The sequence below is a fragment of the Silurus aristotelis genome (genome assembly GCF_946808225.1).
Source record: "Silurus aristotelis genome assembly, chromosome: 5".
Lineage (NCBI taxonomy): Eukaryota > Metazoa > Chordata > Actinopteri > Siluriformes > Siluridae > Silurus > Silurus aristotelis.
This window is the reverse complement of record NC_139578.1, coordinates 30221135-30246803: the sequence shown is the minus strand read 5'-3', so window position 1 is coordinate 30246803 and position 25669 is coordinate 30221135. Positions and strand designations below refer to the sequence as shown.

At 39.8% G+C, this 25669-nt stretch overlaps 2 protein-coding genes across 2 annotated transcripts; one reads left to right on the top strand and one right to left on the bottom strand.

Moving 5' to 3' along the window:
• The first annotated feature begins 441 nt into the window (after positions 1-441).
• Positions 442-11156, top strand: c8b (complement component 8, beta polypeptide). Its single transcript, XM_083542756.1, has 12 exons — positions 442-577; positions 1964-2075; positions 2264-2414; positions 3002-3143; positions 3298-3430; positions 4879-5076; positions 5354-5594; positions 5986-6114; positions 8164-8327; positions 8971-9124; positions 10750-10818; positions 10902-11156. The coding sequence occupies exons 1-12, from the start codon at positions 513-515 to the stop codon at positions 11057-11059; spliced, it is 1716 nt and encodes a 571-aa protein (XP_083398882.1). The 5' UTR covers positions 442-512; the 3' UTR covers positions 11060-11156.
• Positions 11157-12439: 1283 nt separating this feature from the next.
• c8a (complement component 8, alpha polypeptide) lies at positions 12440-24664 on the bottom strand. Its single transcript, XM_083542757.1, has 11 exons — positions 24472-24664; positions 23555-23666; positions 21419-21563; positions 21155-21302; positions 19449-19638; positions 18048-18230; positions 16105-16345; positions 15360-15491; positions 15125-15282; positions 14485-14710; positions 12440-12697 (listed from the first exon to the last, which is right to left on the bottom strand). The coding sequence occupies exons 1-11, from the start codon at positions 24573-24575 to the stop codon at positions 12546-12548; spliced, it is 1791 nt and encodes a 596-aa protein (XP_083398883.1). The 5' UTR covers positions 24576-24664; the 3' UTR covers positions 12440-12545.
• Positions 24665-25669: the final 1005 nt, after the last annotated feature.

Below are 25669 nucleotides of genomic sequence, written 5' to 3'. Positions count from 1 at the left end.
AGGTGACATGATGCAAATGTGAAATGGTTTCATATGCAAAATAAGGTTTAAAGTTTAAAAGCTCCAGAAAGGTCCAGAGTCAACAGTAGGTTAAGTATTGATTGAGTTCAACAGCATTGACGGGAAAAAGACAGGCTTGCCTCATTCTGGATCATCTGATAACCTTCTGCTGCTGTAAACCAGATAATAATAAACAGGGTTCATGAAAGAAAAATAGAAGGCAAAATCGAGGTCATGTGACCTTCCATTCTGGATAATACTTCATTTTCGATGCTTTCTCCTAGTACTGTGACTTTAATCACATATATAAAGACCTGTGTTTTTGGTAATGCTGGAAGAATTGATCTGTGAAATTTTTGTGTGTGTGAGTGTGTATGTGTGTGTGTGTGTGTGTGTTTGTTTGCACACACAGGACTGTATCTGGCATGTTTCTCCCCCCAGATAAGAGCAGAATTAGTCCTGTTATTCTATTCGATTTTGTCTTTCGTCTCCTACCTTCCGCATTAACCACAATGATCTGTCTTCCTTCAATACGACGCTCTTTTGGAGCTGCAGCACTTCAGGCTTTAATCTTGGGGTAAGTCAAGAAATTAGGGATTCAGGGGGAGTGGAATACAAGAGGGAATATTGTGGATTAGGGCGATAATCCTGGGTCTTTCCCCGTGTCTCACTGGCAGGGACTTGGACACGAGAAATGCGGGGTTTTGTACATAAATTACTTGAAGTGATTAATAAATTAATAAATAAATAAATAAATGTAAAAAAAAAACATTTATTTTGTAATAAAACAAAATAAAACTAATTAAACAAATAATACTTTAACATTTCTTTTAGTATTTTATTTATTATTGATATTATTATTATTATTATTATTATTATTATTATTATTATTATTATTATTATTAGTATTATCAAAATGTTGTATTTGGTTTCACACATGAGCTACAACAGCGCCCTCACTGTTCCAGCAGGGAATTGCTTATGTAAGAATTGGACTTTGCTGTAATCAAACATAATTTTACTTCCTTTTCTATAAGGCTGTGATTGGACAGCGATTGTGTTTCAGAGTGACACGGACATGAAATGCAATTGCTGTCCAATCACAACCTAGTGTATTAATAGTGTATTAGTGCATCATGCAGAATCGCTATTAAACAAAGGCATTAATAATTGTCTATAGGAAACAAATTAAAAATATGGTAAAGATTTTAAATTCTGGCTGATGATTGCACTAGTGCCATGATGAATATATTAGAGTGCAAAATAAAATGACAATAAAAAAAACTTTGGCACACTGGATTATTCCACTCATATGTGGTTCTTCCCAAATCTGTCACCAAAAAAAAACATGCAATAGTATAGGATGCCTTTAAGTGTGGCATGAAATTTCCCCTTCACTTTAACGTGTGAAAACCCAAACTTGTTTCAGCATGACATTAGAGCACAAAGCCAGCTACTTGAAAATTGGATTGAAGTGGAAGATCCCCTGCTATAGAGCTACAAATATCTACAAATATCTACAAATATCCCTATAAAATCTACATATTTCCTGTAAGAATAGAGATTATTATAACAGCAAATAGGGATTAATTGTGGAATGTAATGTAAAGATCAGTGCTTTCAACTTTGTGGCAACAGTTTGGGGATTAGAGAGGAGAAGGACCAGACTTTTTATCAGTGTACATTTAAAAACCTTCATTTCTGATGTTATGAGGTGCATTAGTGCCTATGGAATAGGCAGCTTGCAAATCTAGTAAAGCATCTTACCAGAAGAGTGGAGTTTATTATAAGACCAAATGGAGACTTAATGTGGAATGGGATGATCAAAAAGAAGCACATATCAATCTATGTTTGGTTGAACACAAACTTTTGCCCATCTTGTGTATATTATCAATCAAAGCAGGCAACTGCATCTTCTGTGTGTGTGTATGTGTGTGTGTGTGTGTGTGTGTGTGTGGGGCAGTGGGGTAGTTGTAGTGTGCAGCTCCCAGGGGAGACCTCCACTCAACCCTGTGGACTGCTCCCTGTCCGAGTGGACGCAATGGACCTCCTGTGACCCCTGTCTAAAGAAAAGGGTAAAAACGCACAAACACACACCCACACACACACACCCACACACACACCCACACATATATATATATATATATATATATATAAATGCCCACATTACCCTGTGTTATATTCTGCATGTACTTTGTGTAGAATGGGATATAAAGTGTACACATGAAGTGTGTGTGTTAATGATAAATGCTCTGGTTGGCAGTTCCGCTCTGCCACACTACTGCAGCCATCTCAGTTTGGGGGAGAGCCGTGTAATGAGGTTGGCCAGGAGGAAGAGCCGTGCGAGCCACCTTCACGCATAATATGCCGCAGTTCCCTGCCGCTCTGCCAGGGCTTCCAATGTCTTGTCACAGGTCATCTATACACACATCACCATACAACCATTACTTACCATTACACAACTTCTGTATAACACATTCCACGACACATTCACTTGCACTGTCTAATAAAGAGGCCATGTCTCCTTCACTCACATTGTCCAGAGGCCACACCTCCTCTATTAGCACTGTCCGGTACAAAGGCCAAGCCCTCCACATTCACACTGCCCAATACAGAGGATATGTCTCCTCCATCAGCATTGTCCAATAGGGAGGCCACGCCCCCTTTACCCGTACTGTCCAATACAGAAACCACGCTTCCTTTACTCGCACTGGCAGAGGCCACGCTTCCTGTATTAGCATTGTTCACAGAGGCCCTGCCCCCTTCACTCGCACTGTCCAATACAGAGGCCCTGCCTCCTACACACCACTATGCAAAACAGAGGCCAAACCCTGTATAGCCGCACTTTTCAATACAGAGGCCACACCTTTATTACTAGCACTGATTGATAGAGATGTCTGTATCACTAATGTATTTGTGTGTGTGTGTGTGTGTGTGTGTGTGTGTGTGTGTGTGTGTGTGTGTGTGTGTGTGTGTGTGTGTGTGTGTGTGTGTGTGGTAGGTCGCTGTATACCACAGGGGCTGCTCTGTAATGGGGACGATGACTGCAGTGACGGCTCTGATGAGCTTAATTGTAAAAAAGTGTACAAATCCTGCAGGGAGCCAACCGAAGAGCTGTTTGGCATTGAGAACCTCGCCAAAGGGTGTGTGTTATGTGTTATGTGTTATGTGTTTGTGTGCATGTGTGTGTGTGTGTGTGTGTGTGTGTGTGTGTGTGTGTGTGTGTGTGTGTGTGTGTGTAAAAACCTAGTTTGGGCAAACAGGACAGAGCACTCACAACTGTCTTTCAACTTTCAGGCTTAATGCTCAGAGCGGTAAGTTGGAGGGTCTGGTCCTGGATAATCGCTACTATGCTGGCGGATGTGTGCCCTACTTTATCAATGACGTGCGCTACAGGAAACCATACAACGTCCAGCAATACTCCTTGGAGGCAAGTGTAGCCCTAAATCCTGGGTCTGGATCACAGTCCAAGTCCTAGAACATTTCTGTTTTGCCATCATATACCCATAACAATAAAGATCCAGGAGATGGAGTGATATTAGTAGACATCCAAAGCAAAATCTTATCAACCGATTGGTGATAGCTGGATAAAAGGGTCTGAAGATGGGTTAGAAAATACGTTAAAGCATAGACAAGGAAGAGCAAACAGAATACAAACAGCTCAGTAGGGACTTCGTTACATGACCTAGAATGCCTTGCTTGCTTAAGGCAACATCTACACTAATCAGGATAATGCCATTTCTGCCTAAAAATGCTGAGTTCACACTTCCTTTTTCAAACGTCTCCCAAAAGCAAAACGTAAGACGATTTGAAATATGTAATTTCCACAGGGGTTACATTTTAAGATCCCTGGCGAGTTCCGAAAATCCGAAAATTTTTGACACCCCCCCTCAGCCCCTATGGTACCTTACTAAATTCATCTAGACATTGTCAATTTATAAAAACGTAATAGTGTACAGTATTCATCCAAATACATAGTTTAAAATGTTATTCCTAACCTTCCTGAAGATTCGGTCCCGCTGCAGATTCCTGCAAATCTTAAAATAATCCGCAACTTGCTGTTAGTTACAGTAGGTTCCAAATGAGAACCAGCTAATTTTCCGAGCCACGAGTCCCGAACGGCGAATTTGACTGTACAGACTTTGCAAGAAAAGCTGTAGAAAAGGTCAACCAAAACAGTTCCAAACAATTGTTAAGCTTTTTTTATGAACCGTTTAAACGTTTTACGTTTTCTTTCCTGTAGAATTTGCGATGACATTCATTCTCACTGTATGAGAATCCTGTCTGACGCAGCGCTCTGTTCTACTGCGTCTCTCTATAATACTTATGGTTTTTAAAGATGTGGCATCATAATGATTGTATTAGTATGTGGATTGATTTACCCAGAGGATTAAAGGCCTCTGGGTAAAATGTATGGTCCGATACTGACAAAATGAGCGGTTTTTTTTTTTATATTATTATTTAAAGTGTAAAGTAGCATGAACAACAGGCCAAGATTTTGGGATATGGATGATAAGTGTGTTTTATCTATTTTGTAGCCATATTTTAAACAATTTGGACAATTTGGGGTCCCTGGTGGTCTAGTGGTTAGGATGCGGTGCTCTCACCACTGCGGCCTGGGTTCAATCCCCGGTCAGGGAACCAACCCCAGCCACTCTTACTGCCAGTCAAATCAAACATGCGGATGACCCGCTGTGGCAACCCCTAACAGGAGAAGCCGAAACGAAAGAATTGAAATTCTAAAAAATTTGGACAATGGGAACTAAAATTGGTAGTAAAAACAAAAGTTTGGATGGATATGAAACCAAATTTTTTTCCACTTGACGGGTCTACATCTAAGAATTGCATCAGCAACAAGAACCCCTTCTGTTTCTCCAGACAAAAGGCTCCCACACTTACAAAATGGAATCTCATGACTCGTACGAAGAGTACTCACGTCACACGGCGAAATCCACCTTTTCCAGGACCACTTTCTCTTTCAATCTTGCTGTACCTGGACTGTTCGAAGTCGGAATAAACGTGGATTCCAGCAAGTACAGGAGAAATGTGCAGAAGATTCGCAATTATGCTGAAAAGGTAAAGCACAACATAAACAAACTGCATCTCTAATTATATATTACATAACAAATGGCTAGCATGTTACATGTACATTTTTATTTACTGCTTTTGCCAATATGAAAATTTTATTTTTTTGCATGGAATTAGGATTAGCAAAATACACTACATACCTGTCCTTTAGCTAGCACAAACATCTTAATAATAATAATAATAATAATTATTATTATTATTATTATTATTATAATAATAATAATAATATCCTTCCAGTGCTCTTTTTTTGTTTGTTTTGTTTCAGAAAAACAGTTTCCTTCATGCACACACCCGGATTGAGCTAGCGCGCTACTCCCTCAAGCCAGACAACCTGATGCTGCACCCAGAGTTCCTGTCACGTCTGAGAGCTCTCCCACTTCAGTACACGTACGGCGAGTACCGACAGCTGTACAGCGACTACGGCACTCACTACATCACCGAGGCCACTCTCGGAGGAGACTTCGACTACACCGTGGTCCTCAACAAGAAAGTCATGGAGCAAAATAGTGAGGCAGTAGTCACAAGAAATTCAATTTTTTTTTAGTCAATCAATTAATCAATTAAATAATTAGTCAATAAGCCAAAAAAACAAATTGCCAATCAATCAATCAATCAATCAATCAATCAATCAGCCAGTCCATCAGTACACTAATAAATCAATCAATCAGTAAATTAGTAAATGAAATGAATGAATTAAATCAATCAATGAACTAATTAACAATCACTAAATCAACCAGCCACTCAATTTACAATCAATCAATCCATTAATCAATCAATCAATCAATCAATCAATCAAGCAGTCAGTCAGTCAGTCAGTCAGTGAGTAGTTTCCTGTATGTAAAAGCTGGTAATGAGCTTCTGTACAGTTCCACAATAGCAGTCGGTATGTTTTTTTAGGGTACACTTTAAACCACGCCAAAGATTGTTTCCAGTTGGGTTTGAAGGCTGGGTTCAACATCCAGGGTGTGCCGGTGTCAGGAGGTGTATCAGGCGGAGGCTGCGAGGGCCTGCTCAAAGAATTCGGAAGTAAGCATCCTCACCTCATCCTATTCACTTTCTTTTTTTTTTTTTATCTTGCAATCTTGTGACTTGAAAATACCCTTATATACACAGTCTATGGACAAAGGTATTGGGACACCCGACTTCTCCAGCTATTTGTGGTTCTTTCTCCAACGGTTTTTCAGGATCTGAGGGGTTTCTGGCTAGGTGTTTTCTCTTTAAATATATATAAAATCTTTATATATAATGGAAACCCAGCCATTATGGATGCACAAGCCAGTGCACTCTTAGTGCCGGTCCCAAGCCCGGGTAAATGGGGAGGGTTGCGTTAGGAAGGGCATCCAGCGTAAAATATGCGCCAACTTAAATATGCGGATCACAAATGAGAATTTCATACCGGATCGGTCGAGGCCCTGGTTAACAACGACTGCCACAGGTATCGTTAGCCGACAGGGTACCGGTGGAAATTGGGCTACTGTTGGCCGAAGGAGAAGAAGGAGAGGAGGAAGACGTCTACAGAGACGGCAGGGAAAGGAGCAGTGTAGGAGAGTGGAGGTTTGGGTTGGTACTTTAAATGTTGGTACTATGACGGGTAAAGGGAGAGAGGTAGCTGACATGATGGAGAGGAGAACGGTAGATATGCTGTGTGTTCAGGAGACCAAGTGGAAAGGGAGTAAGGCCAGGAACATTGGAGGTGGATTTAAACTGTTTTATCATGGTGTGGATGGAAAGAGGAATGGTGTAGGGGTGATTCTGAAGGAAGAGTACAGTAAGAGTGTAGTGGAGGTGAAGAGAGTTTCTGATAGGGTGATGATCGTGAAGGTGGAAGTTGAAGGGATGATGATAAATGTCATCAGTGCCTATGCTCCACAAGTTGGCTGTGAGATGGAGGAGAAGGAAAGATTCTGGAGTGAATTAGATGAAGGGGTAGATGGTGTACCTAAGAAAGAACGATTGGTGATTGGGGCAGACTTTAATGGGCATGTAGGTGAAGGGAACAAAGGTGATGAGTTGGTGATGGGTAGGTATGGTTTTAAGGAAAGGAATGTGAAAGGGCAGATGGTGGTGGATTTTGCTAAAAGGATGGAAATGGCAGTGGTGAACACTTATTTTAAGAAGAAGGAGGATCATAGGGTGACGTATGAGAGTGGAGGAAGGTGCACACAGGTGGACTATGTGCTATGCAGGAGATGCAACCTAAAGGAGATTGGAGACTGTAAGGTGTTGGCAGGGGACAGTGTAGCTAGACAGCATCGGATGGTGGTCTGTAGGATGGTTTTGGAGGCGAAGAAGAAGAGGAGGAGAGTGAGGACTGAAAGAAGAATAAGATGGTGGAAACTGAAGGAGGAAGAGTGTAGTGTGAGGTTCAGGGAAGAGGTCAGACAGAGGCTCAGTGGTGTTAAGGAGGTGTTGGATGATTGGGCAACTACTGCAGGAGTGATGAGGGAGGCAGCTAAAAAAAGTACTTGGTGTGACATCTGGAAATAGAAAGCAAGACAAGGAGACGTGGTGGTGGAATGAGGAAGTGCAGGAGAGCATAAGGAGAAAGAGGTTGGCAAAGCAGAAGTGGGACAGACAGAGTGATGAGAAAAGTAGGCAGGAGTACAAGGAGATGCGGCAGCAGGTTAAGAGGGATGTGGCGAGAGCCAAGGAAAAGGCATATGAGGAGCTGTATGAGAGGTTGGACACTAAGGAAGGAGAAAAGGATTTGTACCGATTGGCCAGGCAGAGGGACCAAGCTGGAAAGGATGTACTGCAAGTTAAAGCAGTAAAGGATGGAGAGGCAAATGTGTTGACTAGTGAGGAGAGTGTGTTGAGAAGGTGGAGCTGAGTATTTTGAGCAGCTGATATATTTAGTCTCCATATATAACATGGAGACTAAATGTGGAATTGGATTTTTTAAAATAAGCACATACCATGTAGTCAACATATTAAGTTAAAAGTTGAGACCTTTAAAGAAGAATATACCTGGGAACAGCGTATGTCTTTCTCCCCCAATTTTCTGGAAGAGTGAATCGGTGTGTAAAAGTTACTCTATACAGTGCTGTGATTGTGGTTTTGCGCTGCATTTCTCAGACGAAACATCCCGCTCGTCAATGGTTGAGGATTATATAGCCTTTGTCAGAGGAGGTGACAGTGAGACGGTCTCGCGTCTGGCCGCCAGGCAGTTTCCCACACCGGACATCATGCAGCTGTGGGGGGAAGCCATTTTCTACAACCCTGATTTCATAAGCACGAAGGTAACAGACCCACTCGTCCCTAATGTCCTTATAGCAGAGACTAAATGAGATTAGACTAGATTGTACACCTAGCAATGTAGACCTTATATATTACATAACATGTTATTGCTTTCCATCTTTCCACCACCAGTATCTCTTTAGTTCTGGGCCATGGAGAACCATCAACTATTATTTATTATCTTAACAAATTCAAACTGAACATGTTAATCTAATAAGAGTGGCAGGGTGACACAATGCCTCACAGCTCCAGGGCTTAGATTGTTGTCAGTAGTTTCCAAAGATTCAGCCCAAAAATAATTCTGTCATAGAAATCAGGTCCCCAAAATATGACTTTGACTAGACAACCATTTCATTAGTGGATCTTGAACCCATTGTTGGAACTTGTGGAGCTATGTTTTAAAAGCATCAGCTGGAACTACGTTTATCAAGACAAATTGTGGAGATAATATATAGATTTCAATGTCTTTGGATGCTTTTCTAAAAAAATTACAAACTTTTGAAGGAATCCATCAGGTTACCCAGAAAAGTGGCCCGTTTATTTCCTTTAATCAATTTGGTCCAGTACTATGAACATAATGTACATAAATCCGCATGCTGTAAGTGTTCTCGTGATCTCAGCTGTATCCTTGTTTTGCCACCGCAGTTGTCCCCGCTGTATGAACTAGTGACAGGAAACGACTTCACCAGTGGGAACATGCTGAAACGAAACCTGAAGCTGGCCCTGGTGGAGTTCCTGAAGGAGAGGGACTCGTGCCGCTGCACCCCCTGCCTCAACAATGGGGTGATTGCGTTAAAAGGTCAGTTCAGTTAAGGCAACATTTTGATAAACAAAAGGTAAGAATACGCTATAATAACTTATGCTAATCGGACTAGTATTAGCAACATGCATGCATAATAGCAGTACATTTCTACTACAGAGAGGTTCCATTCTGGATTCTGATTGGTCAAAAGGTGGTGAGTCATTTTCCCAGAAAGTAGTAGTGCTTTATACTCTATATATTCTATATAGAGACTTTTATATAAATTCTTTGTTATGAGTCTCCAGTGTCAGTTCTATTTTCATTTATGCCATTATTTAAAGTGACTTATAAATATCTCCTTCAATAACTGCATAGGAATGAAAGTCTTGCTCAAGAGCCCGACAGTGGCAGCTTAGTGGTGCTGGAATCAGAACTCATACCCTTCCAGTCAGAAGGCCAGTGTCCTAATGACGTCCGACCACTTCCCTTTTCAATTCAATTCAAATCAGATTTTTTTGTAGAGTGTGCTTAATGATGGACATTGTCCCAGAGCTGTTTTACAGAGATAAAGAGTTTTTAAAAGTGGAATGTGGAAGTTTTATTGGCTATAAGTTTATCCCTAATGAATGAGCCAATCGTGAGGAAAAAATCTCCCTGCGAGATGGTAACCTTGAGAGGAACCAGACTCAAAAGTGAACCCATCCTCTTCCTTATCACCGACTCTATCTTCCATATTGTCAACTGTGCAAAGTGTGTTAGAGAAGTGAAGAAAAGAGTGCAGGCAGGGTGGGGTGGGTGGAGAAGAGTGATAGCAGGAGTGATTTGTGATAGAAGAGTATCTGTGAGAGTGAAAGGGAAAGTTTATAGGACTGTGGTGAGACCTGCGATGTTGTATGGTTTAGAGACAGTGGCATTGAGTAAAAGACAGGAGGTGGAGCTGGAGGTGGCTGAAGGTTTTCATCGAGAGTGATGAGGATGGACAGGATTAGAAATGAGTTTATTAGAGTGGCCATGCAGGTAGGACCTTCTGGTTGGAGACAAGGTAAAAGAGGTGCGGTTGAGATGGTTCAGTCATGTGCAGAGGAGGGACATGGGGGACATTAGTAGAAGGCCAAGTAGGAGGTTTATGGATGTGGTGAGGAAAGATATTCAGAAAGTTGGTTTAAAACAGGCAGATGTAGAGGACAGAGCGATATGGAGATGAAGAAGAAGATTTAACAATAGACATTGCCGCAAAGCAGCTTTACAGAGATAAAGCGGTTATAAAGTTGTATAAAAGAATGTATAAGTTTGTTCCGTAGAATTGTACGTTTATCCCTAATGAGTGAGCCAGTGGTGACTGTAGTGAGAAAAAACTCCCTGAGACTTAATGATTGAGGAACCTCTTTCTCATCTGGGTGGCACCAAATGTCCATTCATTAGAATCCCATCATTCCACCTAATTTTCTCCATCACACTACCTTATAATCGATTGATATTTTTCTATAGTCACATTACTGAGAGGATTTTATTGTCCCCATATAGTCAAATGGATGGAAATGTAATGAATGATGCAATGAGAAGTACACAATCATTTGTTGACAATGTGTTTTCTATGAAACATTATACCAGACTTGTTTGGCCCTTGGCCCCCTTGTAAGGATACCAAAATGCTAAAAAACAATGTTTGTCTTATCGCTCAGGTACTCGGTGTGATTGTATCTGTCCCAACGGCTACAGCGGGCTGAGTTGTGAGGAGACAAAGCGATCAGGTCAGTCTTTAGGCTAATCTTTTTCATAACAACCACTGCTTCGTACTGCTTTATACGTTTCTATTTGATTACTGTTCCCACAGGTATACCAGTGGACGGAAACTGGAGCTGCTGGTCTGAATGGTCGGCCTGCAGCAGACAGACCAAGAAGAGAACTCGCCAGTGCAACAATCCGGCGCCACAAAATGGCGGCAGTCCTTGTGGGGGGATAATTGAGGATTCCACAGACTGCTTTGAATGAAACGGCAAAAATCGATTAAACAATAATGATCAGAATATGTGAAATGTATGTTCAACTGCAATTATTTCTGTTTAATAAATCCAGACCAAAGAAACAACATGACTGTCTATTTTTTGTGGAGATTCATTATCATGGATGTTAATAAAGTCAGGTAGTGATGTAGATGAGGTGAGGAGGCCTGGGGTGCAGTCAGTCTTTACATTCATCTCAGTTAGTTTGGAACTTTAAAGCAGGAGATCTTTTACTCGAAAGCTTGTAAATTGGCATTATCTATGTCTGTCTGTCTGTCTGTCTGTCTGTCTGTCTGTCTGTCTGTCTGTCTCTATCTATCTATCTATCTATCTATCTATCTATCTATCTATCTATCTATCTATCTATCTATCTATCTATCTATCTATCTATCTATCTATCTATCGATCTATCTATCGATCTATCTATCTATTTGTATATGTCTGTCTGTCTGTCTGTCTGTCCGTCCGTCCGTCCGTCCGTCCGTCCGTCCGTCCGTCCGTCCGTCCGTCCGTCCGTCTATCTATCTATCTATCTATCTATCTATCTATCTATCTATCTATCTATCTATCTATCTATCTATCTATCTATTTGTATATGTCTGTCTGTTTGTCTGTTTGTCTGTTTGTCTGTTTGTCTGTCTGTCTATCTATCTATCTATCTATCTATCTATCTATCTATCTATCTATCTATCTATCTATCTATCTATCTATCTATCTATCTATCTATTTGTATCTGTCTGTCTGTCTGTCTGTCTGTCTGTCTGTCTGTCTGTCTGTCTGTCTGTCTGTCTATCTATCTATCTATCTATCTATCTATCTATCTATCTATCTATCTATCTATCTATCTATCTATCTATCTATCTATCTATCTATCTATCTATTTGTATGTCTATCTATCTATCTATCTATCTATCTATCTATCTATCTATCTATCTATCTATCTATCTATCTATCTATCTATCTATCTATCTATCTATCTACTGCTTTTAATGACACGGCAAAAATCTATTGAACAATAATGATCAGAATATACGAATGTTCTGTTCTGTTTTAAATAAATTATTTCTGTTAAATGAATCCACACCAAAAACCCCCAACATATTTTTGTATAGATTTGTAGTCATTCATATGTTTGTTATTAAAGTAGGGTAGGTAAGTAAGATGAGGAGACCTGATGTGCAGGTTTGCCAAGGTTTGGGTCTCGTAGTTCATGTGAGGGGGAACTTTTACGATACAATGTTGTCAAGAGACTGCTATAATTGGAAAAGTCAGTTACTTATAGTTTACCTCAGTATTGTACATGATACTTTAGTCTATATCATGTTCCATAGATGTGAATCTCTTCAGGAATAAAAAAAATGTCCAGGTGTCCAATATAAAGCTTTTTATTGATTATTAAATCCATTCAACCATCAAAACCTCTCCATAGGATACAAGTTAAGCAGATTATAGAGGCCTCCCACACTAAAATGACTTCAGCATCGCTTCGTCTGCGACGGGTTTCCTCTACACTGGAAGCCATTGTATTTCGGAGCAGGGTTGTTACACTCTCGAGTTCGTCTCTGTTTTCCGGACACGCAGGAGGACCAGGAGCTCCAGCAGCTCCACGCTCCATGAATAGGGATAGCTAAAGTAGAGACAAAGACAAAAAACAAATGTTTTTCAGTTACTTTTCTTTCATTTGCCTTGATTTTTGTATGGGCAAAAGTATGTGGAGCAATAAATAAAACAATATATATCAAATTATTTAAAAAAATCATTTTTTTTAAAGTTATATTTAGAATTCCTAATAAATTTTATATTTTATATTTACAGTATCTCACAAAAGTGAGTACACCCCTCACAATTTAGCAACCATTTTATACATTTTAGATATATTTTAGGATCTACTTTGGAGTATCCGTGTGCAGTTTGTATAGCAGTACAGATTTACTGTCCTCTAAAAATAATTTAACATGGCCATTATTGTCTAAATAACTGCCAACAAAAGTGAGTACACCCTCAGTGAACACAGCTGAATGTGGTGTAAACATGTGAAGCCACACATCCTGTTCATCATGTTCATGTTTTTGTCTGCTTCACAGGACCAGACGAATTTGTGTATTAGAGCAGTTAAAATTTTGCTGCTTTGAGTCCAATTCTCTCATACTGACCACTGGATGTTCTACATGGACCTCATGGTCAAGAGGATCCGAGGATTTGGAATTAGAATTGTTGCTCTCCACAAAGATGCTGAGGCTGTAAGATGATCAGTAATACCCTGAAACTGAGTTACAGTACAGTGGTCAGGGTCATACAGAGGTTTTCCAACACGGGTTCCACTCAGAACAGACCTCGCAATGGTCCATCAAAGAAGTCGAGTCCTCGTGCTGTGCATCAGGTGCAAAAGCTGCTTCAAAAAACAGACCCATGAATGCTGCAGCATTGCTTTAAAGGGTTGCAGAAGCAAAAGGTCTACTTGTCAGTGGTCAGACCATACGCCACACACTGCAACAAGTCAGTTTGCATGGCGTCGTCCCACAAGGAAGCCTCTTCTGAAGCTGCTCACAAGAAACCCGCAAACTGTTTGCTGAAGACAATCTGTCCAAGAGCATGGAACCATGTCCTGTGGTCTGATGAGACTAAGATCAACTTTTTTGGCTCAGATGATTTTCAGCATGTGTGGTGACACCCTGTTGAGAAGAACCAAGAAAATTGTTTCTTGCCTACAGTCAAGCATGGTGGTGGTATCATCATGGTCTGGGGCTGCATGAGTACTGCTGCTGGTACTGGGGAGCTGAACACATATATTTAAACATGTGCTGTGACATTCCGAATCAGAACATGATGCTGTCCACTTCAAAAACCCGGCTGAACAGCAGTTTTCCAAAAGAATAACGACCCCAAACACACCGCCAAGATAACAACTGCCTCGCTGATGAAGCTAAAGGTGAAAGTAATGGTGTAGCCAAGTATGTCTCCAGACCTGAACCCTATTGAGCACCTGTGGGGCATCCTCAAACGAAAGGTGGAAAAGCACCATGTGTCTAACATCCAGCAGCTCCGTGATGTCAATATGGAGGAGTGGATTTTTTGTCATGTTTACTTGTGTACTCACAGGGTGTACCCACTTTTTTTGTTGCCAGATATTGGCTGTATGTTGAGTTTTTTTTAGAGGACAGTAAATCTGTACTGCTACACAAACTGCACATTGACTACTCTAAAATATATTAAATGGTTGCTGAAATGTGATTTTGTGAGGTATATGATACTATATAAATAATTAGTTGCAGCTGTTTTATTAATGAACAATCCAATACATATAAATTAATCTATAATTTATTTCCATTCATTGTAAGGACCCCCTTTTTTTTTTTTTTACAAATAATTGACAATGTTTTTAAGAATAATGAATGAATAAAACAAATATCTTACCCTCGCGTTCGGTTTTCTCGCAGGCGAGGCCTTCACATCCGGCCTTACAGACGCAGCTGCAAGACGCCTTGGAGAGCACCGGCATGCCGTTGTTCCTGCAGGGGGCGCAGTGGCATGGGTTGAACTGCTGCATGTACTCGGCCCACGCCTGTTTCAAGAGCGGGATCCGGGTGCGAGCCTGAGACGCCGCTGTGCTGAAACGCACCAGCTCATAGATGGGCAGAGCCTGGCACAGTGTGGGACGTTAGTTATCATTGACGTTGTGTTAACACACAATAATAACCGACCATTATATTTATGGTTCTTATCCAGAGCAGTTTACAAATAAGTAGATAAGGACCTTGCTCAAGGTAAGGCCTTGCTTGTAATCTTATGACAAGAAGTGAGGTTGATAAACCAAAATGGAGGCTGGTTATATGAATGTGGAGAAGGTCAACACCTGGCTCAAAGAAACCAGGCATGCCTAGCCCGCCTGGCCTGGCCCGCACGCCCACCGATCCATCCATCCATCCATCCATCCATCCATCCATCCATCCATCTACTCAATTATCCATCCATCTATTTGTGTGCCTTCCTGTCTGTCTATCTAATCATTAACATGTCTGATAAAGGTTGTGCATATTTTTTTGTGTTGACGTACCTCAAACTTAATGACAGCTGGGTTGTGTTTGAGAGATTTGCCCCATGCCCTGTAGCTATCTGCATCATGGATGGCTAACTGACCGGCGCTGGGGCCTGTGATGCCTCCTTTTACATAGCCGAACGCATCTCTGATCATTGGGTTTTTTTCTTGTAATTCTACAAAGCAATACATAATTGTTTTTTTCTTTTCTGTACAATGCTGTATAATACACATTACTGTCCACTATACTCACCTCTTGTAAAATCTCCTACAGGTTTACATGCTTCATGGCTCACTTTAAGCGTTCCTTCTAAACCCGGAGTGATGCTACCTGAGATGCCCAGAGATAAGCCAAGGCAGTTACTGACATCCCAGGACTCCAATTCTGAGTGAAAAACAAACAGACATGCAGTTTATTTAACTTTTCTGAAGCGGAGAAATTTAAATATGATTATTCTGATACATCAGTTTTTATCTGAAGCAGAAACCAGTTTAGTTGTTTGGCTTAAATGGAATCTGACGATTAACGGAAACATTTACACTCACAGTGTTTCGAGTTCCCTGGTGGGGAAAAAATCACTGCAAAACATCATAGTCTTGAATGCAGTCAGGATGTTTATATTAAAAAATGAAATCGAACCACAATTCCGATTATTAAAAATAACCCAATCACCTACATTCATTTCTCATTTCTGCTGTTGGTCTGTTACCATCTTGAAATACATTAACTATTCACTTGAACTTGGAGTCCCCAACAAAGCGAGCTGCATGAAGATCTGCTTTCCATGGTTTGCAATGGAAGATCACCTGCTTTAAAGTTCCAAACCTAATGACCACCTTCGGGATGAATATGAATGCTGACTGCACCCCAGGCCTCCTCACCTCAGCAACATCAATACATGACTTTACTAACACCCTTGTAGCTGAATGAGCACAAACATCTTCTCAGAGGACTGGATGGTTTTATAAAATGTGCAGCAACATGAGTTTTTCCTTACTTTCTCTTTTCATGACCTGTGTGTCGATCACTACGATGTAATCCAAAATGCCTCCCAATATGCCTTCCGTGACATAATGAGTGCCGTATTCCTTAATGAAGTTCGAGTAAGCGCCGAAGTTGTATTGTTCAGGCAGCTCCATGAGAGACATCAGCATGTCCTCATGCAGCATCAGATCCCGGCTCTTCATCTTAAACTGCGCCGTTTCCACTGTCGACACCAGACGAATAAGCTGCACGTCCTGCACAGAGACGATAATATATGGTTTTATAATAGAATGTCCATGGCACATTTTCACATAGGATTTACCAACCAAAAAATGTTGTGACAATATGCAAATCATTAATAAAAACAGAATGCAATGAATTGCACATATTCTACACAGAGTAAAATAAAACAAAGAAAATCAGATGTTTAAACTGAGAATAAATACTATTTCAAGGGAAAAATCAGGTAAGATTTAATTTAATGGCTGCAACATGACTACATGGGAGAGGAATGTTGTCCTATATGTGTCTGATACAGGATTCTAGCTGATCAACAGTTCTGGGTTTCCTTTGTTGTATTTTCTGTTTCATAATGCGCCAAATGTTTCCAAATGGTGAAAGGTCTAGACTGCACACACGCCAGTTCAGCACATGGACTCTTCTACTACAAAGTCATGCTATTGCAATAGCTGCAGTATGCAGTTAGCATTGTCTTGCTAAAAAAAACACAAGGCCATTCCTGAAAAAAAAAAGTTTTCTGGATGGAAGTATTTGTTGCTCTAAAACCTGTTTATATACGTTCCACATTAATGAACCCTTTCCATGTGTGCAATCTGCCCATTCCACAAGTACTAATGCATTCCCATAACATCAGGGATGCAGCTTTTTGAACTGATCTCTGATAACAAGCCAGATGGTCCCTCTCCTCTTTAGTCTGAAGTACGTGGTGTCTATTGTTTCCAAAAAGACATTCAAATTTCTATTTATATGACCACAAAACAGTTTTCCAGTTTGCTGGAAGTACATTTTAAATTAGCTTTGGTCCGGAGAGAATGGTGGCATTTCTGAAGCATGTTCACACATCCATTCTTCTTTGCATGTCAGAGATTTAACCTGCATTTGTGGATGACATGGCAAACTGTGTTTACAGACAATGATTTCTGGAGGTGTTAATGAGACCCTGAAGTGATTTATATTACAGAATCATAACTGTTTTAAATGCAGTGACATCTGAGGGCCCAAAGATCACGGCATCCAATATTGATTTTCGTTTTTGTTTTTCCAGATTCTTTGAGACTTTTAATGATATTATAGACTGTAGATAAAGAGAAATTAATGAGATAACTGTTTTGCAATTTGATCGTGAAAAACATTACTCTGAAATTGTTCCACAGTCTTTCATAGATTGGTAAAGCTCCACCCATATTTACTTCTGAGAGACTCTGCCTCTCTTAGATACACTATTTATACCCAACCATCTTACTGACCTGCTGTCAATCAACCTCATTAGTTGCAAAATATTTCTCCAACTGTTATGTCATTTCAATAACACCTCCTCTTTCCAGACTTTTGTTGCTAATCCCAAATTTTTTGAGACGTATAGCAGCCATCAAATTAAAAATGACCTTACCAGTTTCTCAGTTTAAACATTTAATGTGGGTTTTTTTTTATGTTCTATTGTAAATAGAAAATGGCTTAAATGAGAATATAAGATTTGCAAACCATTGCATTTTATTTCTATTTACATTTTACACAATGTCAACTTTTTGGAAAGTGGGGTTCTCCTGAACGTCTCTTCTGATAGAACCAAGTGGTTGTTATTTTTGAATTGGGAAAAATCCACAACTAAATTACAACCACTTGGTTCTATCGGAAGAGAAGTTCAAGAGAAGTGAAATCATGGCTTTATTTTATATTTTTTGTAACAATAAAGTCAGTCATGAAGCACATTGTTACCTTGCTATTGAACTCTGTCAATTTTTCCGTTACATTCTTTGCATGACTCGCAGACACTCCGACTTCCACATACATCACGCCACCAGTCACCCCAAAATTAGCGGAATGTTCTGTTTGCTTGCCGGTTATTAAGCTCTCAGCATCAGAGTATTTTTCTGTTGCTCCCTGGCTGAGGGAATGCGCCTGAAATGTGACCACATAAAAAAACCCTAAATAATCCCAATCAAATCAGACAGAATCTTGGAACAGAATTCAATTCTATATATATATGGGATGATCAGTGTCCAAGCACTCTTTGCTAATATCTTAGTGCTATCACTGTGAAATGTCTGTTAAAAGCTGATTGGCTGGTCAGAGCCATGTTTTTTAAGCAGCCATCATTGAAAACGTTTTTCACATTCTCACAATAAACCAGATTTGATCTTGAGGCAGCTTATAGTTCCTGAAAAACTCCCTCACTATTTGTATAGATCACCAGAATGTTTTTCGGGTTACTTGCAAATCCATGCAAACACTCAGGATTTCTCTGGAACTGACTGGCTTTTGGCAGCCATATTGTTTGTAAATCTAAGGGCCATTTGATACCGAACAGTGGAAAACAAAGTGATTCCGTTAAAGAATTATAACAACAACAACAGCTTTCTTGATTAGGTCTGTGTTACACTGTTTTAATAGAACATGATAGCTTTAAAAATTGCATTGAATAAGATCCAAGTTAATTACTTTTTTCAGAAACTAAGATACTTTCATTGTCAAATTAACCCTTCAAGAGAAAGCCTAATACAAATTACTGATCATTTTTTGTTCATTTTGTTGTTCAGGATTACAATCCATTGAGATAATATATGGTAGAGTGATATACAGTTAACATAGTGTATTATGAGATTATCTAAGGGGTTCAAGCACCCTTTTAAATGAGCCTGGTCCTTTGGTGGATTCCAGATTCTGGTGTACACAAGGCATGAGATTGAAATTACCTGGGAAAATCACCAGTCCACCTACTGATACTTTATGTTTCAGGTGATGGAAAAAGAACTTGGAGGAAACCCATGTAGCAACATAAAAACATACAAATCTCCACAAGAAATGTAACCTTAACTCAGTACTGATCCAGAATCCTTGGTGCTGTCAGGATTCAAATATTTTTTACAGCACTGGTATTCTGTCATTGGAAGTTTTACTTCCTTATTAGACACAATTGTGTATGTTTTTGGAGAATGTTTTATGCTTACTTGCAATAAACAGCTCCACACTGACCTTAGAATACCCCAAAAGCAAAACTATTGCCACAAATACACTACCCATCATGGACATTCAAATTGGGTCCATACAAAACCCATAATTCTGATCTCATAGCGCTGACCTGCAAAAGACCGTGAAGGATTTTTTGGGTTGACATACCAACATCCGATATGACAAGAAGTTATACGGCTTCCTGAAGTATTTCTCATCGTCGTTATAGTAAAGCTGTTCGCAGTACGAGTCGTACGTCAGTTCCCTCCACTCTCCGTTGTAGATGTATTCGCAGATGCCTCCGAAGTATCTCGCATCCAGAACAGGGTTCACAAAAACGTCTCCCAGAACATTATAGCTGGAAAAGTACATGTTTTTTATTAACTTCACAATAACTTTACAGTTGTATATGTATTCTGAGGCTTGTCTGAAAACAGTAGTGTACATTTCAATGCATTCAAATTGTCTTGTAGAAATATTTAATTATTTTATTATTTGTTCACAAATCTGCACTGAAACATTCTACCATCACAAATATTGATCTTTTTCAGACTTTTGGTATAATTACCTTTTGCTGAAGCTTTAAGTCTTTTGGGAGACTTTCCTACTAGTTCTTCACATTGCTTTTTTGAGATTTTCACTAATTCTTCCTGGCAGACTTCAGGTCCTTTAGGTTGTTTGGAAGTTCTCTATTGGATTTAGGTCTGGACTGCACACCTCTACAACAATCTTTTTTTAAAATTATTATTATTATTATTTTTTTATTTAACCCTTCTCCATTGCTTTGGCCATGTTCCTATTGTAATACCCAATGTATTTTGCAGCATTCTATTCATCTTATAAAATTTTTCCAAGAAGCCCAGGTTCTGCATCCCCAGAGCATTCCCAGAGCATCATGCTCCCACCACCACCACCACCACTATATATTTCTATATAGTCATGGTCAGGGGTGAAGAGTAATGAAGTGAATGTAATTTTTTGCGTATTTCCATTTGGGGAGACCTTTACTTTAACTTCAGTACATTTTTTACTTTTTACTCAACTACATTTTGTAAAATCAAACATTCTTTTTTTGAGTGAAAAAAAAAACATAACTGGTCAAACAAGCAGCAATCCACTATTCAGGATCGAGCAGCTGTTTTGAACTTGTTTTGATTGTCGCTTGGTGTATCTACTTATCACCAACATACAGTTCAGCATCGGTTCAACAGCAAGCAGAACATTCAGGGAGGAATAAATGATGGAAGAAACTCCAGACTAGAACTCACCACAACACACATGGCCTGAGTTGAGCAATCTTTGTGAAGTAGTTGAAAAGAAAGTTTCAGGCTCATGATAATTGGAATAGATATCAGTCAGTGTTTGATTTATTAATATCATTCTATTAATAGATCAGTGTGCTGAGAGTCACATTAGAGTCGTTTCACAATAACTGTTGATTAAGCAAAAATGATAATAGAAACATTATGGCCATAATAAATCATAGTACTTTGGATAATTAAGTACATTTAAAGGCAAATTCTATACAAAAAAAATAAAAATAATTCAGTAGGCAACTCTAGGTAGCATTTAGGTCATGCGATGTAGCTTCCACTTCCTCATTATTGATCCAACAATCATGTCCAACCGCTTGGACGTAATTTACGCCTTGCTACTAAGTTATGAAATCAATTCTTAGAAATGTCTTAAGTTTCTCATTTTTTAATGGTAGTTCTTAGAGTATTTTTAATTTGAAGAAGAATTATAAGTCAGTTGCATCCTTCTTAAATAGTTTCCTTCACTTGAAGCTATAAGCACCTGAATAGTCGGCAAGTAACATTTTGATTTCCGTTGCAAAGTTGCCTGTTTACCATCATGTTAATTATTATTCCTACCCCTGTATGGCTTTCTCTGCTCCTGGGATGGGAAACATGTTGGCACACTTGGTTTCTGGGCTTTTTATCGTCTCACAGTCATCTTCGTCACTGCCGAGTGCGCAATCCCGATCACCGTTGCAGAGAAGGTGCTTACCAATGCATCGGCCTGCATCGGAATCGACAAGAAAACAGACGTAGCAGTTTTACAGAGGTAGTCGTCTGATTGACCTCAGATACATACAAGGAGTCATGGAGCAAGAGTACTGAATATGAGGCACACACCTGTCTCAGGACATGCGTACATGTCTCCACACTCATCCTGAGGCACGCATTCGCCCTGAACTGGACAGCGCTTTTCATCCCACTGACTGAGCATGCATGGTGTTCCTCCGAACTGTGAGTGTCGCTCCACATACTGAAAACGCACCTGCAATGGACACATTACATTATCCCTAATGAGAGCAGAACAAGAAGCCTTCGGGTCTGTATACTCAAATCATTTACTTTTACATCTACTGTACATGTGACTTACGTATTTACTTCCTAACTTCCTTATATCTTATTTATACAATTAAGCAGTTGAGGGTTTAGAACCTGAGCAGTGGTTAGTTGGTGTGTCTGGGATTTGAACTCATGAACATCTGATTTATTTACATTTACAGTATGTGGAAGACAACCTTCTAAATAAAAACGTATTCATACACCTGAGCAACTATGGGGATAAAGCGCCCGGGAGTAGCATCTTGGTGTGCCTGAGATTTGAACTTATGACCATCCGATCCATTTACATTTACATTATTTGGTAGACACCCTTTTTTTATCTCATACATACAACTGAGCAACTTTGACATAAGGGCCTTGCTCAGGGGACCAGGAGTGGCAGCTTGGTGTGCCAAGGATTTGAACTTATGAAGATAATGGTTTGGAGTAGAAGATCTCCTGCATATTATACTAGCAAATGGGTCCTAAATGTAGACGTTCAAGCCAATTCAAAGCACTTAAGCTTGTCTTTATAGTCTAACAATACTTGACACCACCTTCTGAATAACGGGCTAAGCCCAGGATGTGTTTTTTGCAGTGTCTTTTGCAACAGCTGAGATCTGTAAACATTAGCCAGTCACAAGACATCCCACTATTCATCACCTTTGTTGACTTCAAGAAGGCTTTCGACTCAATCGACCGAGACATGATGTTCGCAATCCTGCGACATTATGGCATACCCGTGAAGATTGTGGCTGCAATAAGGGTACTGTACGACGAGGCAAAGAGTCAAGTATACGTCCAAGGCCAACTCTCAGAACCCTTCGACATCACAACCGGAGTGCCACAAGGCGACGTGCTCGCACCATTCCTCTTCGACATCGTGATTGACTACGTCTCAGAGCGATCAGCAGGAGGGTTTGGATACCTAACACACAAAGGCAATGACCAAGACAAGAGTGGCCGGACACTGCGAAACACAACACGTATACCGGACTACAAACTCAACGATCTTGCCTATGCAGACGACATCACACAACTCGAAAACAGCGCAGCACAGTCCCAGGGACAATTGGACGCACTCAAACTGAACACTGGGCAAGTTGGTCTCGGTATCAGCAGCAAGAAGACCAAACAGATGCGACTCAATCTACCCGAAGGCACAGCCGAGACCGAGACACTTACCATCGATGGCGAAAACATCGAAGTCGTCGACGACTTCAAGTACCTTGGCTCTCACATGGCGTCGAGCGCAAAGGACATCAACGCACGCATTGGCCTTGCATAGGGAGCATTCAACAAGCTCAGAACCATCCTGACAACTTCAACTCTTCGTCTTCATCTCAGGCTCCGCATTTTCAAAGCCGCCTGCATCTCCATCTTGCTGTACGGTTGCGAGACCTGGATCTTAAAGGAAACGCTCAGTGATCGACTCGACAAATATGCCAGGGCATGCTACCAGACAATGCTGGGTATCAATCAATCTGTAGACCGAGTTAGGAACTCTACACTCTACAAACGAGTTAATGAGCTACCACTGCACGACACCATCCGTCAGCGACAGCTCAACTTTACCGGCCACTGCATCCACATGGCCGAAGACGAACCAGTCAATCGTTTCGTCCTGTATGAGTCCAAAATTCTACCATCACTTCGACCCGGCGCGCCAAGGAGGACGTATCGACAACAGATCTTGTCATACCTCATTCCTAAGGGCGAGGAGCCACTCAGCAACGAGGAAATTCGAGCATTAGGGAAGAACAAGGAACTGTGGAGGAAACATTTCGTCGTGCCTAAACCGAAGAAGCCTCCGGACCCTTCAACCTAGACTCGACCGATGATGATGATGAGCCAGTCAGGACTAAGAATAACTAGCAGGATGGGTTGCCAAGTAAGACCAGTGTTTTCACGCAAACATTTTTTACTTCCCGTCTTTACCGATCTCTCCGTGCAGGAATCACAAGGTGTCCATGACGTCCAGCTCCTCATCTTGCATTCTATGGGAATGGGTGAGCTAGCGTCTCGAGTTCGTCTCAGAAAGACATTAGTCCTTTAGACAGAGACACAGAGACATAGAGACATGTCAGTACATACTGTTTTACAGCTGGATTAATTGAAAAGATGAAATAGAGTTTATATCAGAAATATATCATAAATCAATCACGTTATGAGATCATTATAGCACCATGCAGCAGTATATCTCTGACTTCTTCTGTTCTCGTTCTACCTACAGCTTTAAGATGAACAATTCTGAGGTCTGAGATTCCTCCTTTTTATTATTCACTAACATCTATTTGAATTTCCTTCCAATGTGTTTGCATTTGATTAGGGTTATGTGATGAATTCAGTACATGACCCAACATTAGGCCAGAAAAACAAGAAACCGTTGTCTTGGAACACCAAATCTGCTCTCAAGTGTCCATCAGTAAACACCTCAAAAAATTATGGAAATTTTTAAACATTTAAAGTCATCCAGAAAGAATGGATACACTTTAGAGAGTGGTTCCTCTCAAGGTTCCTCCCTCATACAATTTATATTTATGGCACACACCCTTCTCCAGAGCAGTCTTGCTGAGTGACATTGCACTGAAAGCTTGGAGGTGCTGGGATTCGAACTCACAATCTTCCAATCCAAAGTCCAACGTTCTAATCAATGACCTCCCACTTCCCGTTGTTGTTGTTTTTTTGGCATTGTCACCACTGACTCGCTCATTAGGGACAAATTCACAAGGACACATTTAAATTTCTAGTTTTGTGTGGACAATTTACATTGTTAAACACGTTATACAAATCAAATTCAATGAATCTTAAACCCATATGACTCAATCAGACCATAGACACCAAAAGAATGTTACCTGTTATGAGGTGAGCTCCAGTAGAATCCTGCAGACTCAGTAAGAATCTGGCAAAACAGAAACAAAATAAAACATCGCCCAGAAGCAGACAAAAGCTGTCTCATGGCTGAAACAGATGGATTTCAAAAGAAATAAAGCTAGATGCGATTAGGAGACACTAGTCAATATAGGTCAGTCAGAGTGAATAATTGACAAGAGGTAAATATTTCGGGTTCCTGTAAATCTCCTCCCCCAAATAAACACACACACAAATCATTTGTGGACATTGCACTGGATGGCGAGAGTTTCAAAATGAACGCTTTGCTTTTGAATTCAAACCAATACTGTGGCAAAATTTCCCATGAAAATCAAAAACCAATGAAAACCAATGTTTTCAACATAAGTGTGAATAATATAAGAGTGAGTACCTCCAAACTTTCTGAATTCTGGATTCTGATTGGTCAGGAGGTGTTGATGCATTCTCTGTAACAGAATTTCTGTTGTAAGTACAGCTGAAAAACACTTTTCATAGTAACAAACTACAAATGGATTATATAATAAAGGTTATGGAGAACAATGTCCATTCTTAAAAGCGCTATAACTAATTTAAATCGAATTGACGTTTTCTGCATAGGGATGTTAATTTAAGAATAATGTAAGGAGTCTCCAGTGTCAGTGCTTTACAATAGCCAAAGGTATAGCTGAATTTTAAAATGTAATATATTTTTCACAGTTTTATGGAACAGAGCATGCTCAGTTGCACACCAACTCTTGCAGTTTAGCTTGGTGTGTTACAATTTTTTTCAATGTACTTGTCATCTATGCTCAATTCTAAATGAAATATTTAAATATAAAACAGTATATAAACATTTTACCTACGTTTACCTAAAGCTTATTAGCATCACGATCAATAACTGTTATAATGAATGATAAATCATGAAATTATATTATGGAAACCACTGTTTTAATCTCAGTTTTTGATTATTGTGTAAACCAAAAAAAAGGAATTAAATGCCATAATTTCCTTGAATTTGATGTTTGGGAGTCGAATGAATCAGCTCTTCTTTTTTTTTTTTTTTTTTGATGAATTGATTCGAATGAACCGATTCAGTCCAAAAAAAAAAAAAAATGAATAATAATAAAAAAGAATAATAATAATAATAAAAAAAAAATATTTTTTAATTTTGTTTGTAAGTATATATTAAAAAATTAAGTTGAT

What these genes read in the sequence shown, in the direction of transcription:
- c8b (XM_083542756.1), top strand. Translation starts at nt 513, where the DNA reads ATGATCTGTCTTCCTTCAATACGACGCTCTTTTGGAGCTGCAGCACTT. An exon ending in TCCAGCAATACTCCTTGGAG is followed by an intron (nt 3,431 to 4,878) that starts GCAAGTGTAGCC and finishes CTGTTTCTCCAG; the next exon opens with ACAAAAGGCTCCCACACTTA. An exon ending in TGGGGTGATTGCGTTAAAAG is followed by an intron (nt 9,125 to 10,749) that starts GTCAGTTCAGTT and finishes CTTATCGCTCAG; the next exon opens with GTACTCGGTGTGATTGTATC.
- c8a (XM_083542757.1), bottom strand. Translation starts at nt 24,575, where the DNA reads ATGAGACAGCTTTTGTCTGCTTCTGGGCGATGTTTTATTTTGTTTCTG. An exon ending in TCTTGTCATATCGGATGTTG is followed by an intron (nt 18,231 to 19,448) that starts GTATGTCAACCC and finishes GTCACATTTCAG; the next exon opens with GCGCATTCCCTCAGCCAGGG. An exon ending in CGAGAAAACCGAACGCGAGG is followed by an intron (nt 12,698 to 14,484) that starts GTAAGATATTTG and finishes TCTCTACTTTAG; the next exon opens with CTATCCCTATTCATGGAGCG.